This window comes from Diadema antillarum, unplaced genomic scaffold (assembly GCF_040938485.1).
Source record: "Diadema antillarum isolate AM-2024a unplaced genomic scaffold, OU_Dant_1.0 seq00000561_RagTag, whole genome shotgun sequence".
Lineage (NCBI taxonomy): Eukaryota > Metazoa > Echinodermata > Echinoidea > Diadematoida > Diadematidae > Diadema > Diadema antillarum.
The window spans coordinates 797,717-816,572 of record NW_027271500.1 but is presented as its reverse complement, the minus strand read 5'-3'; the positions used below and the strand labels follow the sequence as shown (position 1 = coordinate 816,572).

Genomic DNA, 18,856 nt, shown 5'->3' with positions numbered 1-18,856 from the left:
TACGAAAATTTATGCTAACACCAACCGCACCGACCTCTGCATCTATGCAAATCTCACATAGCCATGACAAAAGATGTTGCAGAGCATGGATTAAAAAAAGAAGAGAAAACATCACATGCATACATCACTTTTTCAAATATCCACAAAAATATTTACATGGAGATAATATCTAGTGTTAGGCACCCGTTTGTGTTCATATAAAAAACAAAACAAAAAACTGTACACTGTATATGATACAGATATCATGTATATAATACACATAGGTGTATAAATATAAATACCCGATTAAATACTATTTTTATCCCCCTTTTTACTGCAGTTTTGGTGTCGATATAAGTCTTTTCTGTAAATGCCACTGCTAGCTGATGGGGCTATTTGTTTTCTGGGCTTCCTTTCGCTCAAGGTCCTTCATGTGCTTGTATCGCTGGAAGAACAGGTCCTTGGCAAACGCGTACAGCTCCATGTCCAAATGGTTCTTGGCCTTGACCAGTTCCAGCTCCCCGTCCTGGACGGGCGAGGCGTTGGCGATGGTCAGGTTGTGCTGCATGAGGTCCGCGCGGAACGACATGTGGAAGGTGCGCTCGAAGAGGTACTGGAGCTCGCGCTGGTGGTCCGTCAGGCCAAAGAAGGCCATGCTCTCCAGGTTGGCCTTGGCCGACGCGAGCAGGATGCGCTCGTACTCGGCCGTGGAGAGCCCCGAGTGGTTGTAGCAGCCGACCAACGTCAGGTCGGCCAGCATACGGGTCTGTCGGTTGTGGGCCAGGTTGGACGGGCAGGCCATGAAGTCCTTCAGGGTCACCCCCATCCACGTGGTGCTCGTGAAGCACGGCGCGATCTCCTTCTCCGTGGCCTCGCGTCCTCCGCACATCAGGCGCGATGACTTCCAGGTCGCTCCCCGCTGCGTGTGCCTCCACTCGCTGATGTAGCGATTTACAGGGTTGCGCACTACGGTGATATAGAAATACCTGGGGATTTTTAGACACAAGCAAAAAAAATAAATGATTCATTATACAAAGAATCATCTGTTCAACACCCACGCATTATGATAAGCTAATTTAGAATGTTAAAAAAATTAGTACAATACTGAAAATCATCCACTGACGGCATGGACTTGCCAAGGCTGACGACTGATGTTGCAATTTTAACGCCCAGGCTACCTTGAGTACACTAATGCTTGTCTGTTCACTGCGCCAATTTACTGCAACCAAGATCACTGCAACCAAGATCTCGCGGTTGGGTATTAGGTTTGTTGATAAAAGGAGGGATGTAACATTATGATGATATATGATATGATGGCATAGCGTTAGACATACTGGCATGCGTGCATCCGACCAGCCATGGCTGTGTTTTTGCCCCAACACGGAAGGCACCAAATGCCGCAAAATGAGCATGCAGATATTTTCGCACTGCATATCTAACGCGATCAAACTCAAGTAGCAATATATTCCCTTGTTGCTAATTTCGCTGCCCAACAGCGACTCGGGAATTTGGCAAAAACTAAACCTTCACAGAAATACCAGCTTTTACAGTAGTATAGATTCTCACCTCCTTCGAACTTTTATCTTTTCCTTTCTGTCCATGGCATCCGGGACGCAGGCGTGGAGCTCCGTCCAGTCCGCATGAAGGCCGCACATCCAGCCGGTGGAGAGGCGGCTGAAGAGCCAAAACTGGTGGCGGCTGGACGGCCGGAAGCAGTTGCAGCGCTTCTTGGACTTGCTGCACTCGCAGGGCGAGCTGAGGTCCAGGTCCCGCGTGAGGTGCTTGCCGAACGTCGTCCCGCCCGTCTTCTGCATGTGCAGGAAGACCATGACATCGTTGCCGTTGATGTTGAAGTCCAGTCGGCGGTCCAGCGAGGACTCCGGGAAGCGGTGGCGGCCGACGTACAAGCTGATGTCGCCGGCGGGGATGTAAGGGGCGGAGTGTCTGTCGTCGGCAATAGTGGTGTAGCGCCCTCCCTCCATGGAGCAGCTGTAGAGCACGAAACCCAGCGTGAGGATGAGAGTGAGGAGTAAGCCATAACGCCACTTGCGCAGGAGCGCGTGAAATGGAGGCATGACCAGGAAGACCGAAGGCAACCTCTATCACTCAAAGCAACCAACGAGACGTCGGGAAAACAAACTCATTGAGCTCACCCTGTCAAGTCCTTCGTGCAAATTACAAAAACAAAACAAAACAAAAAGCTGGTTTAAACACACATTTATCACTCTCAACGTCCAGTTTCCTCCCAAAGTTTCGTTTACAGCATAGGCTTTTGCTGATTCTGAAACGATTCCTGCAAGACTGTGATTATGATAAGGTTGTGAGGCAGGTATGTATGTACTGTCGATATATACAGGCATCCAAAGTTCCGTCTTGTCGCCTTCACTTCACAAATAAGTGAAGCAAATCTTGGATCCTGCGATGATTGTTCCTCGCTCGACTACTTTTCGCCTCCTGTGAATCCTTTTTTCCTTCAAGGTGCGTCCTTCATCCCAATCCGATGAGTTCGTCCATCCACACAAATCCCTTGGCTCTCCGGAAACTGCTGCCGCATCCTTGCAGCGCCATCAACACAGCGGGCGGCTCATGCCACGAAACATCATGTCAGCCTCGTTGTTTTTTGCCAGGACGCTCTCTCTCTCTCCTTCTCCACTGGACGGCTGGTCAGTTTGTCCGGCTCGGCCTCGTACCACGCCCAGCTCTGCTCGTTTCTAGGGGCGCAGACCTTGCGGGCAGCTGTGGCCAGGACCCTGGATAACGAGACAATCAGAGAGATATAAAGTCAGTCTTATTGCTGCAGCACATACGCGTACGAAGAAAAACGCAACGCAATTAAAGAAACTGCAGGTGGTCTTGCTCTGACGTGTCACAGCAAATGCAGGCAATACCTAATTATCTTACTTTTACAACTCTCTTACCTCATTATTTACAGAGCGAGCGTTTCCGATGAAACAGGAAAGAGTAGAAGAGAAGTGGGGATGATGTTATCTATGCAAAAGATGTACAGAGCCTCCAAATGGCATCTTCACAAATTGACAAAGTACGACACTTTGAGTCAGGTCAATTAGACGGTGACATTTTTAGTTCATGCTAAAAGTCCATCACTTGTTTCAAGGTAAGAGGAGGAAACTCTCAGCATTTGAGGAATACAGCAACATGATTCATACCAGGCTTTCATTTCCCACCTATACTCATGTAAAGTTTGAGAAAAAAAATATTTGTAGCGACACATCCTACTTCAGTTCTGAGTGAAACTTTCAAACACAATTTGATGGCATATTCAAAAAGGATGGCAACACTAGGTTTCTGCTATGACAGAGTAGTTTCTATTTGATCAAAAATTTTTTTCTCCCTCATATTAAATGAATAAATCAACAGGTGAATAAAAGATGGTGAAGTTGAGAACAACAACAATGACCACAAGATACAAAAGAAAGGGTGAAAGTAGCCTAGTTTCAAGCTCAGGGAACTTTTCCTCTCACAGATGTACCTTGCCAAATTATGAAAATGCAAGCAGGGCTTGACAGTAGAAGTGGCCAGGGGCCACTAAACATTGATGTCAAGCTACCAAATTTCCAAAAATGCTAATCTTTTGGTGGCCCTATAAGGCAGCTAACATTCAAAATAGATTTGTTAAAATCCTTTCATTTTGGGCTACTTTATTAATTTTGGGGGCCTCCAAAACTTCAAATTCATAGATTTCAGTGGCCACCAAAGAAAAATGTTAGTGTTAGGTACTGGCAAGTCTCGGGAGAGACTACCTCCTCTGACGCCCATACCTTCTACATGACTGGCTAACTCCGGGGAAGGGAAATAGTCCTAATTCAAAACAAATGAAGACAGGAATAGTCCACAGCCTGGAAGCAAAGACAATCCTTTGGGAAGTCCAGACCATCTTGTCTGTAAAGATTCTCATCCATGCATCCACTGGTATTCTTTATTGCAATTCCCCCCTTTTTGGCTTCCTCAACAGCAAGCAGTAAAATTACCCGTGTCTGTCCACCTTTAATTACTCCAGCTCCTCTGAGAATTATCGCTCTGTATCCTATATGGCCTTCAGCTCTTAATTGCATCTCGTACCTTTCAATTTGCCCACGCCCCCATTTTCCCCCTCCCCTTACCGCTGGCAACGCGACTCCAGTCCACCTTTGCAACTTCTCTTTAACCCTTCTCCTCCATTTTTTTTTCTCTGTCGGTCTGTCTGTCTGTCTCACTGTCTGTCCATCTGTATCTCTCTGCCTCACTCTCTTTCTCTAGCTTATTACTTGACCAATCGAGTCTTGGGGTCATTTTGCTGCAGAAATCTTTATCTTGCCATCCATCATCAAATTGGCAACTCAGAGTTTTTCTGCATATCTCATACTGAAGAAACATCAGATGGAATTGGTTAAAGCCAAAGAAAACCTGCACAAGTACTGGAATCAAAAAAAAAATTACCCCTCCCCCTCCCCCGAAAAAAAATGCCAATTTGAGTAAAAAACCAGAAATTGGATTGAATAACATTGTATTGTCAATTCAAGAATAAGTTGTGAATTATAGCAATAGAAGCTTTTCAAAATAATGCCACTGAAACAAAGATTTACAGTTTAAACAACAAAGGGCTAAAATTAAAATTACTTTTGTAAAACTCCACTTTATGAAACATCAATAATGAATAGTCCCCTAAAAAGTATATTTAAAGGAAAAAAATACAGCACCAAACCACAAACCTGCTGTTTCCGAGAACTTACAGACTAAACATTGATCGTGTAAGCACCATGACAATACTGTTGTGACAGACAAACAGCATACGAAATGATTTTTGCCTATGCTGTGCTCTCTGTGGTTAGACAATGTATATTTTGCTATTGGTTTAATCTGGATGATGATGGTGAAAAAAAAGAGTATATAAATCCAACACAACCGAGTTCAAACAGATTATGTATTCTGGGTATAATGTGTATGTCTGCATGATCTATCTTCTCTCATTTCCTTCCTGATGTAACCATGGTAACCTTGTCTCTTCCTCTCCCCAATGTCATTCTATGAAGAGTTCAATTGCAAAAGGCATTAAGTGCCATTTTTAAAACTTTCTATGTAAGTCCATCATCAGATAGAGCACAATAAAACCTTTCCAGTTAAATTTCACTCATTGGTTACATAACAAGAAATAAACTTGAATTTATGATTGAGGATTCTGTATTTTCTTATTATTTTCTATGTTTTTTCCACAGCTTCAATTGCAAATGTCTGAAATCAACAAAAATGGAGTTAATTCATTTTGCAATCAAACTCTTCCCATGTTCAGATATCAAGTAGATTGATTTTGTATGCCATCTAATCTCCTCTAGTTTTCCAACAACCCAGATATACCGTGTTTATATTCTGATGCACTATGTCTACTCTGTTGACCTAGCTCTAGATTCTCTATGACATCAAAAATTTATCTCTCTCTCAGTTACATCTCTGTTTCCCGAATCACACGGAGGACAATTTTTGGACCATTAATTGGCCCATCTATCTACTTTCTGGGTCAAATCATAACACTTTCCTTGCTGTAGCCTGTTTCTTTATTGCTGTTGTTTTTTCTTTCTTTCTTCAAGTAATAAAAAAAAGTCACAAAATGAGGGCACTGCACTATATTTGCGATGCATGTCATAAATGCCCTGGGGGCAATCGATTGTGATATCCATTACATTGATCTCCGCCGGCATCGATCTACTTTTACATCAGAGTCCGGCATCGTAGCCACCACGTGTGGGGGGGGGGGGGTGGCAGGTAGGGGGAGAGGGAGATTTATGCTTGTTGTTATTTCACATACAAGCATACCCTTATTTGCTGTGTATAAGGAAAGGTGATGCCATGGCATAACACAGACGTCTCTAGTGATATCTAAATAATCATAATGTCATCAAAAACTTTTACGACTCAAAGGTTCATCGACACAGTCCACATATAGCTGCAATGTTTAAACTTTCAGGAAATCTAAAACCACTCGGTCAAACATCTACTGCAGATGTGCCTGACTACCACCTTGTGAAAGTTCAGGCTCCATTTGATATTCTAGTAACATCAAAGGAGCAAGTTCACATAAATGACAGTTTTTTCACTTTAAAGGGATGGTACAATATTGGTGGTGATGAGAATTGGGCTTTTAACTTTTTGCGAGATACCAAGAAAACAATTATGAAATAGTACAGAGCATACCAGTTTAAGAGGAATTCAATTCAATTCAATTCAAAGAATTCAAAGTTTATTTGATGAAAATCAGGTTTGGCATGACTGAAACATCAAAAAACAAACTAAAACAAAGCGATCGTAAAAAGAAGTGGGTCCCACACTTATTAGAATCGCTCTGCTTTGGATATCTCAGCCATTTCAAAACCAATTTTCGTCAAATAAACGTTGAATTCCTCATGGAATTACATGCATGGAATTACATGCTCTTTCATATTTCATAAGAGGTTTCTCATTATCTCCCCAAAAAATGTTAGAAACCTGAGATTAGGTCTCAACCAAAACTATACGATCCCTTTAACGTGCAAGATGATTCAATACAACAAACACGAGTGTGGTGCTTAGAAAGGCGTAGCCCAAAAATCTCCTTCAAAAGAGAAATATATTCAAGAGCAAAATCACAGAATATAGCTAAAACAGCATATAAGCTTCTTCATCATTGATTCAATTTCAGTTTTTCTTTCCCCTACAATCATAAAAATCTCAGTTAAAGGACAAGTTCACCTTCATAAACATAAGGATTGAGAAAATGCAACAATATTAGTAGAACACATCAGTGAAAGTTTGAGGAAAATTGGACAATCGATGCAAAAGTTATGAATTTTTTAATTTTTTGTGTTGGAACCGCTGGATGAGGAGACTACTACAGCTTGTGAGTCATATGCGTACAACAGTATAAAGAAAATGTAAAAGAAAATTCAACATATTTTCACTTTTTTCGCATAATAAAAGAGCACTTGACTTGCCTCTTTCTTAAGGCAGGGGGAATAATATTACCCATAACATTTGTCGGTAACGAGTCAGAGGAATGTGTACTTTTTTTCAAAAGATGGAATTTTGTGAAATTCTCTTTATATTTTCCTTATATTGTTGTACGCATGTGACATCTAAGTTATTCATACACTGCAGTAGTCTTCTCATCCAGCGAGTACTGCACAAAAACTTCAAAAATTCATAACTTTTGAACGGATTGTCTGATTTTCCTCAAACTTTCAATGATGTGTTCTACTAATATTGCTACATTCTCTGAATCCTTATGTTTATGAAAATGAACTTGTCCTTTAAGTAACAACTGCCTTTGATTGACCCTGTGTGATGAGCATGGCTGAAACGACAGCTAGTTTCTAAGGGGGAAGAAGGTTATCAGAATTAAACTTTAAATGAGCCTAAAGTAAAAGACGATATACAAACTCTGATGTGCAATCGCATTTTCACAAAGCAGCATGGTCACAGAAAGAAAGAACAGTTCATAGGATGCTGTCTTGAAATTTGAATACAGAACATAATTTATTCAAAGCACTATGAATACACAGTCTTTGAGAATTCTGCTACTAATACCCAATCAATCTAGTCCTCATTTAAACCAGGTATGAGTATAACAGTGCACCTAATCATTCACACTGAACTAAAAAGCTTCTGCAGGAATGCCCTTTCAATACTAAAGCTATATAGAGGCTTTCGGATCAAGCTATAAAATTTGAAGATGCCGTTTCATCAAACAGAACATGCACAAAATATCACAAAAGTTTTTCTCAGGAATGATGACATTTCTGTACCTGACTCATTTATATTGGTGTCTGACAGCATCAATAAAGTAATTTAGCTTCATATAGTACACACAAATTCATGTTCAGTCAATTCAGTCATAGGATCTTTGTGGCAAAAAGAAAACAAAGTAATAATTTCTCAGAAGGCGATCATATTTCACTGAGGTCGCTGAACATAGACAAATATATAGAATGCCAGAGGGACACATACCCCTTTTGCACACATGACTTCCATACATCAATGTTGCTTCATTAACTTTTCGCCGTTCTGTCAATCCTAATAAGATTTTGCCCATCCATCCCGCATCACTCTTTCACTCAAATGCCCAACATTGCTGCCCATTCTTTTTTGTCATTCATCCATCCATCAGCTTTTTGTTACTTTCATCAAAATCATCAATTTATTTATATGTGCTTTCCTCTGTAACAAGCCTATGATATACTCCATCCATACATCCATCAATCTACTCATTTCATCATTCATTCACTCCTGAAATGAAGCTTAATAATGCCTTGAAATATATTGTGAACTTTCTCACCCTTTCCACAATTAAACACCCCTTGATATTCTACTCAATCACATAAACACTGTTCCTTCACTAAAGCATCCTCCCATTCATTCAGTCTCGAATTCTTTTCTCTTTTTTTTGTTTATCCCTGTTGTCACCATGCCAACCTTTGTCTTATGCAGTCCTTCTCCATATAATTCTTCCTGAACTAAATTTCTTAATAATATTTGCTCCTCTACAAATCAGCCAACAATAACTGCAGCTCTACATTTAATAGTTTAGAGCTATTCAACTGGTATAAGCAAAATCATGTGGAAGAATGAAAAAGAGCATGATGAAGATTGCACCATCAATCTAAACTTGGCTGGTGAATGGATTTTGAAAAAAAAACCCAACAACAACAACAACAACAACAATAACAACAACACACACATATTTGCACAATGTCTGATGGCTTGGAATCTGTTACACTTATTTGAAAGCAAAGGGAGTTCCCTTATATTACACACAAGACATCTCGGTCCATTGGGAGGTAATTTGGCACCTTATTTGTGTCAGTAAATCTGTGGTTCGGAAAGTTGAATTGAGTGTGAAAGAGGCAAGTAGTTTGCACTGAATTGCAGTTGCTTTTGTGGGGGCCCTGTTCACACCTGATAATCTAGACAGATTATGGTAAGAACGGAGCATACCATCTTCCACGAGCACCTCTCTGTTCCCGTGATATTTTCTGCATCAATTTATGAAACTCATCTGTTGTGTTCCCTGCGAAGTGGCTGCAAACCGACTTGCCAATTTAGCCCCCTTTCATCTTCTCTGGGATTTAACACACACACAAAAAAAATAGATTGAGAAAAAAAAACTGGAAAATTTGTCCGTCAGGCAAATTAACTTTTGCGACCATGCATGTTGATTTATTTGCATCCTGCTAATGAATCTCTGGGGTAAAGACAACACTGGTATCACCAAGCTCATTACTGTCATCTTTTCTCCTCCTCCTCCTCCTCCACCTCCTCCTCTCTCGGTTTCTCAACCTCCACGAGACAAAAATAGCCCAAGAGTTGTTGCAAGGTATGATGGAGGGAGCAGTACAGGAATCCATGGATGGTTGGTATTTATACCTCTTGTGATAGTGACTAAATCTTACGATCCAAGAATTCTTTGATTTACTACCTCCAAATTATCTCTCTCTTCATCCTATCCCTCCTCTCAATCCTTCAGAAAAGCAGCAAGATTATACTGTAAGTGTCTACTAAGGAGAAAAGAGGCAGAGCAAATTCCAAAATTCTCTCACCGTCAGAGAATATGGAAAGGATTGGGAAAAGCGCACTCCCATTACAACGAACATGGGTATAACGAAATTTCGTTATAACAAAGTTAAACCTCTGGTCCCAAAATTATCGCTGTTAAAGTCTGTTGTAAAAAATTTGCTTATAACGAACACGATTAAAGCGAAATTTTTGTTATAACGAAGTTATAACGAAGCGTTTTCCAAGCGCCACTGACAAAGAAAAGAAAAAGAAATGTGCTCTGTTATAACGAACTAGGGATCGCTTTTGAAAATACGTAGCGGAACAAGCATTTATAATTATAGCATCTCTGCATGGGTGAACGAGTCACATCACTGTATGCTCGCTTGGTGTGTCACGCACAGTTTCCAATGGGAACTTGCGTTATTGTAATACAGTTGTACTATTTGTTTCATTGTTCACATAGCTTTCCAGTGTATGACGAGTATTCAACAAACAGAATATCATATATGCTTGGCTTCCTTGTTTTCGTTATATATTGTATTTGTTCGGTTATAACGAAATTTCATTATAACGAAAGAAAACTGCCGGTCCCGAGCATTTCGTTATAACGGGAGTGCACTGTAGTTGACAATGTTGAATATCTCCACACGAAAGCTGAATTATATTAACCGCAGAATCGCCGTTATCAACTTTAACATGCAACATGGTGATAAATTAATCTGACGATTCTCAGGAAACCAGGTACTCCTAATGATTTATGAGATGGAAGGGTCCGCATGCTTCTCTTATCATCATGACTACATGGAAGATATCAATTGTGAGTACCAGAATCTCGAAAGAAAATCAGATAAGGCAACCCTATCCATAACAAACACAGATAGAACGTTTCATTACTACACACGGATTTTCCCAGCATTGATATTTTGTCTTTTAAAAGGCAACTCACTCTATATACAGTGAGCAAATTTTGGAAACATACAAACAGACAGATTTCATCAGTACAAGCAGCTTTTAATGGTGACATTGTCACAATTTCCTGTATTCCAAGTTTCAGTTATTTACGGGCATTTGTTTTACTGAAATTTCGTTATGACATGTCCTGAGTTACTGTAAAACATGATATATTCGCGGCACGAAATTTTCGCGAATTGGAGCCGATGGCCTTTTTCGTGGCAAGAAATTTTCGCAAATTGCCACTTGCTTTCAATGCATATAGTGCCGATAAGAAATTTCGCATGCATTTTAATTTCGCGAATCTTGGCGCTCGCGAAATTCGCGAAATTAAAATGCACGCGAACATTCCTCGTTTTACAGTATCTTGTTGTGCAGGTTTCTCCTGTAATACCAATGAAAAACTCTGTAGCTCCCCAATTACTACTCTCACTAGCATCAATAAAATAACATTTACAATGGAATTATTTTCATTGTATAACAAGGTTATCATCTTCAGTATCACCATTGCAATCATAATGTGGGAAGTATGCCGAGTTGAGAAATACTGGGTTTACATTAACATGTAGATTCTACCCAAATGCTTTAATCATTTATAATCCTTACACACTTGGCTGTGTATTATGCAAATAACCCCGTGCCAGCAGAATCAATGTTCCGGTGAAGCGATAGCAATAGAGGTCAGTCCAAACCAATCTAGTAGTAATGGTCATCGGTCAAACCTACACCAGGCCAGTGTTTCTTGATGTCCACAACAGGCCCACTCACACAGCCACCAACAGTCACTGTGATTTTGGTCGTGATTTGAATGACACAAAAACCATTTTTTTCATGTGTGTGGATATAATAATCTAAATTGCAACTTTTAGTGAGATTCAAATTGTAATTCACGCATCACTCAAAGTGTGATGTTTTTGAATTTTTTTTCTGAATGATCGCAATTATTTGTGGTGCAAAGTGTATATGAATGCTGTGCAAAATTGTATCCATATATCATATCCCATTATGGAAGGCGCGCATGACAGTCGGGTCAAAGTCTGGACAAAATCTCAGAATTAAACATATGTGCATGCTGTTTGGCCTCGCTTAGACCAGTACAATTTTAGTCTTGATTCTTTCTTTTTTTTCATGAACTAGTGCGATTTCTGTGGCGACTTTTTTTTCTTCTAGCTTGCGTACATGTGAACCAGAGCTCTAAAACAGTGTAATTTGTATAAATGCGATTTGACTCGCCCTTTTTCATTGTGTGTGTGTGTGTGAATGGACCTACTGACCAGGCCCTGTCCAAGCAAACGGACTTTATCCACGTAGGATACGAAACATTTTACCCCACGAGCGAGAGTGGCGTGTCGCACCGGACCACTTTCACCCTAATTCCAACCGACAGACTGGATCTTGGGGCCATCAATCGGATGAGATTCCACAGGACCCATCCAAAATAATCACCCTCCTCCTATCCACTTGCTCTCTCAACACCCTCAAGATACCGCATCACTTTTTATTTCATCTCCCTCACTCCCTCTTGCTCTCTCAACATCCTCAAATACCACATCACCTTATTTTTTCACTCTTTCTGCCCTTCTATCCCTATTTTTTTTCTCCCTCTCTGATATGCTTCTCTACTTTATCGTTTCACTATCACTACACTACTATCCTAATCGCACCGCCTACACTTCATGGGAAATGGAATCTTATTTCTGACATCAAGATGCTGGTATCTACATCAGGCCTCCGGAAAAACATAAAAAAATGTCTAAATCGCTACTTGCACGCTGCTCCCTTCCAAGTTCTCAATGTCATTGATTATAGAGTAAAAGCAGACCAACAGAAAAATAGACATTTTGACAAAATCACACATGGAATTAAGAAATACATGGAATTCTAGAGCAATTAACAGAAATGCCTGAGTACTTTCAAGGATCCACGGACCAGATTAGCCATAGAAAATGTGACTAATTGGCATGGTTCATCTTTGAAGATTTCTCTTCATTTCAGAGTAGTCATCCGCTACATTCATTTGATACTCTAAGTATATCACATGCTCTCTCTCTCTCCTCATAAAAGCCACTTTGTCAAAGAATTGAGATAAATTATGAAATAAACTTCTGGCAGCTGTTTTGTGATTATTTACTCTAATGAGCCTGGCATGAATGGGGAAGGAGGAGCCCTAGCTTTCACAACGTCGCAAGATGATTATTCAAACACTTCAGTGTCGGATACGGATACACCAATCAGTCCCGACTTTCATGGGAGAGCGATCCTCTGGGGACGTGCATTTTCGGTGTGTCAAAGGCATTCCGGCCCCATATAAAAAGTATTTACACGCCACAGTAATTCATCCTGGTCTTGAGAGGATCTCCACCTCCCAGACCCCATCACTCTCACTAAACTCAATTATTCATGTTGGTTAGCCATTTGTACAAATATGTCAATGGCATTTTGTTGTTGCTGTTGTTCATCGTGGCGCTTTGAAGTGGTGGACTGTGGAAAGCGGTCGTGAAGTTTTCTTGTATCTAGCAAATTTAGAAAGGTATAAATATATTTGAGATGATATTTCCTGTTTGTAAAATTCAAATTTCGGATATCTCTCTTAAAATCCTGTTTATCTTTTCCCGCCATCACCAAAAGGTAAAACATGTCTCACAGTTCCAAATATCAATGAATACATCAGAGCATGACTGAATCGAAAGAAATTAAAGAAAAAAGTAAATCCGGAGAAAATTTGATTATGTACTTTTGAGAAGAAGATGAGAATGTAAAGAATGGGCACCAACTTGCACCCCATACATCCAAAACCCCAAATAAACTTCAGTCTGAAATTTCAGTTAAATACTAAATCTCAGAGCACTAGCTAATCTCGATCCCCTCTGGTTCGAGAAAACAAGATTTTTCAAGATTCCAGGGGCTAAGGGGGACTTGATGCCTATTTGAACAAAAGGTTTTGAGATCCTATCACCTATCGGTGAAAATGCGTCGAGGGGTTTTCAAGAAGCTGAACATCTTATAAAGTCTAGTTATGACACACAATGGATGCCAGACAATGAATGATCATAACAGCTCACTCCAGTGAACCTGAGAATCATATAAAAATCAGATATGCTATATTGTCAATGAAGTAGGAGAACCCGGATGGCACAAACAGCCACGAACTGACTTAAATGTCAGACAAACTCCGTCTAGAGAGTTCTGACAAAAGTGTCTAGCAGGAAAAAAAACAACAACATTCAGAGCAAATGCCAAACAATGTAATCATGCAAAACAAAAACTGAATAACAAGAGAAAGTTTGACAGTATCCTCCCCTTCCCCCACATGGACAGACGTTGGGAGGTTGTGCGTTTGACATCTCAGAGTATTAGGGGGGAAACGCTTGCCTGATGGAAGGGTGTCAAAATTCATTACCGCCCCGTCACAACTAGGTCACCGAAGTCAGCGTGGGCTTGCCAACTGCACAAGGCTCGTGGATTGGCTCACGAGTATATATGATGTGTATGATGTGACGCAAGCCACTTGTGCTAATCCGGTGTCGGCCTAGTGTGCGTATCGTCCCGTTTATTCACGCTGTAATCGGCAGCGACAGATGTTCTCATTAGGAGGGCGTCCCCGCACTGGCTGGCATGAATCATACTGTTACCATTTCTTAACTTTGTTTGCCCTCCTTTTATTGTAAATTTTAGATCCCCACAATTTTAGCGAACAGGAAGTTTCAGATTTGTCAGGTCTAGAATTCCAATCCAATCACAAAACCTGCCCTTTTCACTCTTTGCCCTGTGCAATGACGTTTGTCAAAGTCTCCTCAAAATGTCACGTATGACTTTGGTATCAACCATGCTGTCTGTCAGCAGAAAGAGACTGGAATTTGTTCAAATATGTTTTGACTGTTGTCAGTTGCCTTGAGTGTGCAGTGAAGCATCCTTCATTTAGTACTGATTACTTTTTCTTTTTTTTACAATTGACAGAATGTCCTTGCTTAATTATTGGAAAAAAAATGAGTTCTATACATCTGTAAAACAAAACTTGAGTGATAAATGAATTATTTGATGTCATCACACCACAATGCTTTCACTGCTTTTAAGTAATTAAAAAAAAAACTAAAAAACTACTTAGCAGGCACAATACCCCCTCCCCATATATAAGTCATCACTGCTAAATTAGTAAAGCACTATGACTATCTAATGAGAGAGACATATAGTATCTTTTTTATTTCATTTACTGTAAAACCAGAAATGTTCGTGTACTGGAACAGCTTTTTTTTTTTCTGCGTGAAATTTTTGCGAATTGCCACTGGCATTCAATGCATAAGTGTATAGACAAGAACTTTCGTGTGTATTTTAATTTTGTGAATCTTTGCTCCTCACAAAATGTGCCAAATTTAGTGGAAGCAAAAATGTCTGGTTTCACAGTAAAAAATAATGCCTCCGGCACCCCTCGGGCGGAGGCATAAAAAAAAGGGAAAGAAATTCAGTACTGAAGTATGCGCACGTAAGAGCAATCTAAAATATTAATATCATAATGTCCATCATTTGTATGTGCAATTTTACCCAATGTCACTGTTCCTGAGCGTGTATGACACTGTACATTCAAGGACTTCCTATTTTACATCTAACTCTAATATTTTCAATTTTTTGTTGCTTAAGTTGTTTTCTTCATTACAATTAATTTGTAGATGGAATGGTGATGCACGGGGGGAGGGGGGGGGGGATTGCATGGAAAGGCATCACAGTAATTGCACTACGTAGACTTTCCTTCAACTCAAGATCATTAATTCAAATCATTTGTGGCATGGAGCTTTGCTAATCAAAAGACATCAGGCCAAACAATATAACAAAATGCACACTCAGGTAGCATTCGAAGTGATGACTTGGGTCATGAAATATGTGTAACCAAAAAGTACTTTGGCTTGGTAGTATTATCACCATGAGTGGTGAGCCGTATCCTTTGAGGTTCAAACAGTAAACTTATCACAACGAAGTCTCACCTTGCGATGTGGGTGTCTCATACAGTGCAACTTAAGTACCATTTGTTCCCTTCTGCGATACCTACTCAAAACCGGTCCGATCTCAGAACATGATTTTTGGATGCCTGCCCAAGAGCCAGATATAATATCTTGAGGGAAGACTAGCATCGGCATCGCCATGGCGTCTCCCTGGAGACGGAGTCTTCCTGCCACCGCACTCTCCACCAGCTGCAACTCTAGACACGTTCCCGCTCTCCTCATCCCCCCATTCTCCTCACCCCCTCCTCCTTTACTCCTCGTGCCATGCACACCTCTGCTCCTCCACGAAATCCATCTCGCTATGGCACTGGCAAGTGCACTCACACACATCCTCTTCTATATAATCTCCATCCCTATCCCTCCCTCCCACTCTATCTATTCCCAAACACATCTTTGCATCATCACAAGGTATACACACAACACAATGAGTGCCCCCCCCCCCCCCCCCCCCGTCAGCTTGCTCTGCGCAGTATGCACTCCACAATGTTCCCAGTTTATACATACGATACGGCATGGTGTTTCTCAGATTTCCCATCCGATCTACTCCTCCACCCCTTTGCTCAGTCATGGGGCAGCATATCATTATATCACACCCAATTATAAACCATGTCTCCTTTATCTTCCCTACCCAAACCATCATCACGAGTAACAAGGAATGGCTCATATATCTGTCTCTTTCTCTTCTCTCTCTCCATCTCCCAAATACCTCTTCTTTTCTCCCCCTTTCCAACTTCCCCCCTCTACCATGTCAACACACACACATACACACACACACACACACACACACACACACACACACACCATGCTCTTACTATTCTTTCTTTCCCTACCCCCACCTCCCTTCTCCCCCAACCCCTCACCCCTCCCCCCCCCCCAAAAAAAAAAGAAGAAAAAAATGAATGCATTGGTAAACTAGACTACATAGCACATGGCTTGCCTCACAAATTTCATCCTTCTCCCTCCCCCCCCCTTATCTTTACATCACAACCCTAACATTAACATACCAGTATCCTACTATACTGTAATAAAAACCAGAAATATTTGCATGCGTGAAACTTTTGCGAATTTTCGCTACAAGCCAAGATTCATGAAACTTTGTGCAAAAAAGGCTGTCAGCTCTAATTCGCAAAAGTTTCATGCCAAAAACGTGTCTGGTTTTACAGTACACATGTGAAAGCCATGCTCCCTCCCTCTCGTTTTCTTCTTAACCCATTCTAATTACTATGTCAGCATAATGTATACACTAAAAAATTATGTATTATCTCTCCTCCTTAAAACATAAGAATCCAAACAGTTTCATTTATTCTTGTTTTGAGGCTAATTTCTCCTTCGAAAATAGCAACTGGGGCAATACATCTAATCTATCAATCTATCTATCTTTAAACTAGTTCATCTCGATCAATTCAATCATTTATTCACTGCTAACTTATTCATCTGGGCAATTATTTGTCCAATTACCTTTCTACCCAACCCTGTTGCAGCTTTTCTCTCGCTAGGGAGTTGTGGAAATGAACTTTTCAGGCTCTAGCTGGGATGGTTGTAGGAGTAGCCTACGCAGTGCGCATACAGCTTGCATTGCAGCTGGCTTCGCTGAAGCGCCCACGTTTCGTTGGATTTATTTTTGTGCAAGCCATCAGGGGGAAGTGGGTTGATTGTGTTTGGAGAATAAACACCGGTATAGCTTGATAGGGGCGTGTCCGTAGGGGGGAGAAGACGAGAGACAGATGGAGATGGACTCAGGAGGAGGATGAGATTGAGACGGAAGTTGATAAGAGTGCATCCGAAGGAAAAGATGAGGGAGGGAGAAGGATGTGCTGGTGAAGGAGGAGGAGGAAGAAGAGGAGGAGGATGAGGGGGGTGAGTGAGGAAAAGAGGAAGCGGAAGGGAAAGAGGAAGAGGAGGAAGAAGAGGAGGAAGAAAATGAGGAGGGGGTGGATAGGAAGAGGAGGAGGAGGAAAGGAAGAGGAGGAGAAGGAGGAGGAAGAAGAAGATGCAGAGAAGAAAGAGGAAGACGAGGAAGAAGAGGAGAAGAAGAGGAAGAGGATGAGGAGATGAAGAGAAGGAGGAAGAAGAGAAAGAAGAGAAGGAAGTGGAGAGGAAGAGGAGGAGGAAAAGGAGGAAGAGGGGAAGGAGGAAGAGGAGAAAGAGGTGTGGAAGGAGGAGGAGGAGGGGAGGAGGAGGAGGAGGAGGAGGAGGAGGAGAAGAGGAGGAAGGGAGGAGGAGGAGGAGGGGGGAGGAGGAGGAAGACAAGAATGAGGAGTACAAGGAGGACAAGGATAAGAGGAAAAGGAAGAGCCTAACAATGGTGTATCTTAAGGAAGAAGATGACAGGGAGGAAATAGAGATGCTGAAGGATGAAGTGGAGAAGGAACTTGAAATGGCTGTGTATCAATGAGTACCTGACAGAGATAGACACTTTGGAGCATGAGGTTAACCATGTTAGCACTAAAAATATGAGAAAAATAAGAAATGAACATGAATGACGGTTAGGAAGACACTTGACAAGGTGTGTGTGAAAATATGAAATAACAGGAGGCACACACACATGAAGATGGGGAAGAGAAAAAGCTTGATGAGTTTGTCGGGAGAAAAAGATGAGCACTTACAGGAAGACGGTGAAAAGGAAGAGACTGACATATAGGAGGAAGAGGAGAGGCAGAAGAATCACATGTGTATGAGAAGCACACACACACACACACACACACACACACACACACACACACACACACACACACACACACAAATTTGACCAAAAACATTGAGAAGCACAACAGAACCAAAAATAGAAAGGTAGAGAACACAAGATGCGGAGGAGGCTGGATTGATGGGGGACGTTACGGCAGCCTCCCCGGTAGCCCGAGGGTGAACGAATCTGAACTAGATTAGACCAGGCAAAGTAGGTTAGGGATGCGTGTGGTGGAATTTGTTCAGTCTTCACACCTTTCCATGCTCTCTAGTTCACTTGCGGATACACATTCTCATGAACTAACTCACATTTACAACCACTGAACACTCACTGAGAAAAAATGTATTTGGTCATTATGTTTGATATCATCAGATTTATCATCCACCAAGTATGATGCTTTTACATCACTTCTCAAAACTTTTGCTTGCATTTCAGGGCATAAATATTCAGTTAACTTGACTGAAATGCGCATTCTACAATTTAGAGCATCAAGAAAGATTACAGTTTTTCTGCTTTGTTTAATGTGAGAAGGGACTGATCATTGCCGCTCAACATGTAACATCATACATCACAATGTTTTTTTTATATTTAAAAACCGAATGTGGTTAGTTTGGACAATGGATCACTAATCATAGTTCGTTGTTGACAAAAAAAAAAAATAAGTGTGTGTTTTTATCATGGAACTTGAAGGAGTTCTTGGCAAAAATACAATTAAAAAAAATCA

General features: G+C 41.0%; 1 protein-coding gene and 1 long non-coding RNA gene across 2 annotated transcripts in view; both read right to left on the bottom strand.

Annotated features, from left to right (window-relative positions):
• Positions 1-288: 288 nt before the first annotated feature.
• On the bottom strand, positions 289-2,196 carry LOC139734971 (heparan-sulfate 6-O-sulfotransferase 2-like). Its single transcript, XM_071645747.1, has 2 exons — positions 1,546-2,196; positions 289-965 (listed from the first exon to the last, which is right to left on the bottom strand). Exons 1-2 carry the CDS (start codon positions 2,052-2,054, stop codon positions 359-361), a joined length of 1,116 nt encoding a protein of 371 aa, XP_071501848.1. The 5' UTR covers positions 2,055-2,196; the 3' UTR covers positions 289-358.
• Positions 2,197-2,502: 306 nt separating this feature from the next.
• Positions 2,503-18,856, bottom strand: part of LOC139734970 (uncharacterized) — a 104,397-nt gene continuing 88,043 nt past the window's right edge. The window contains exon 4 of the long non-coding RNA XR_011711191.1: positions 2,503-2,729. This is a non-coding gene — a long non-coding RNA (uncharacterized lncRNA). The remainder of the gene's footprint in view (positions 2,730-18,856) is intronic.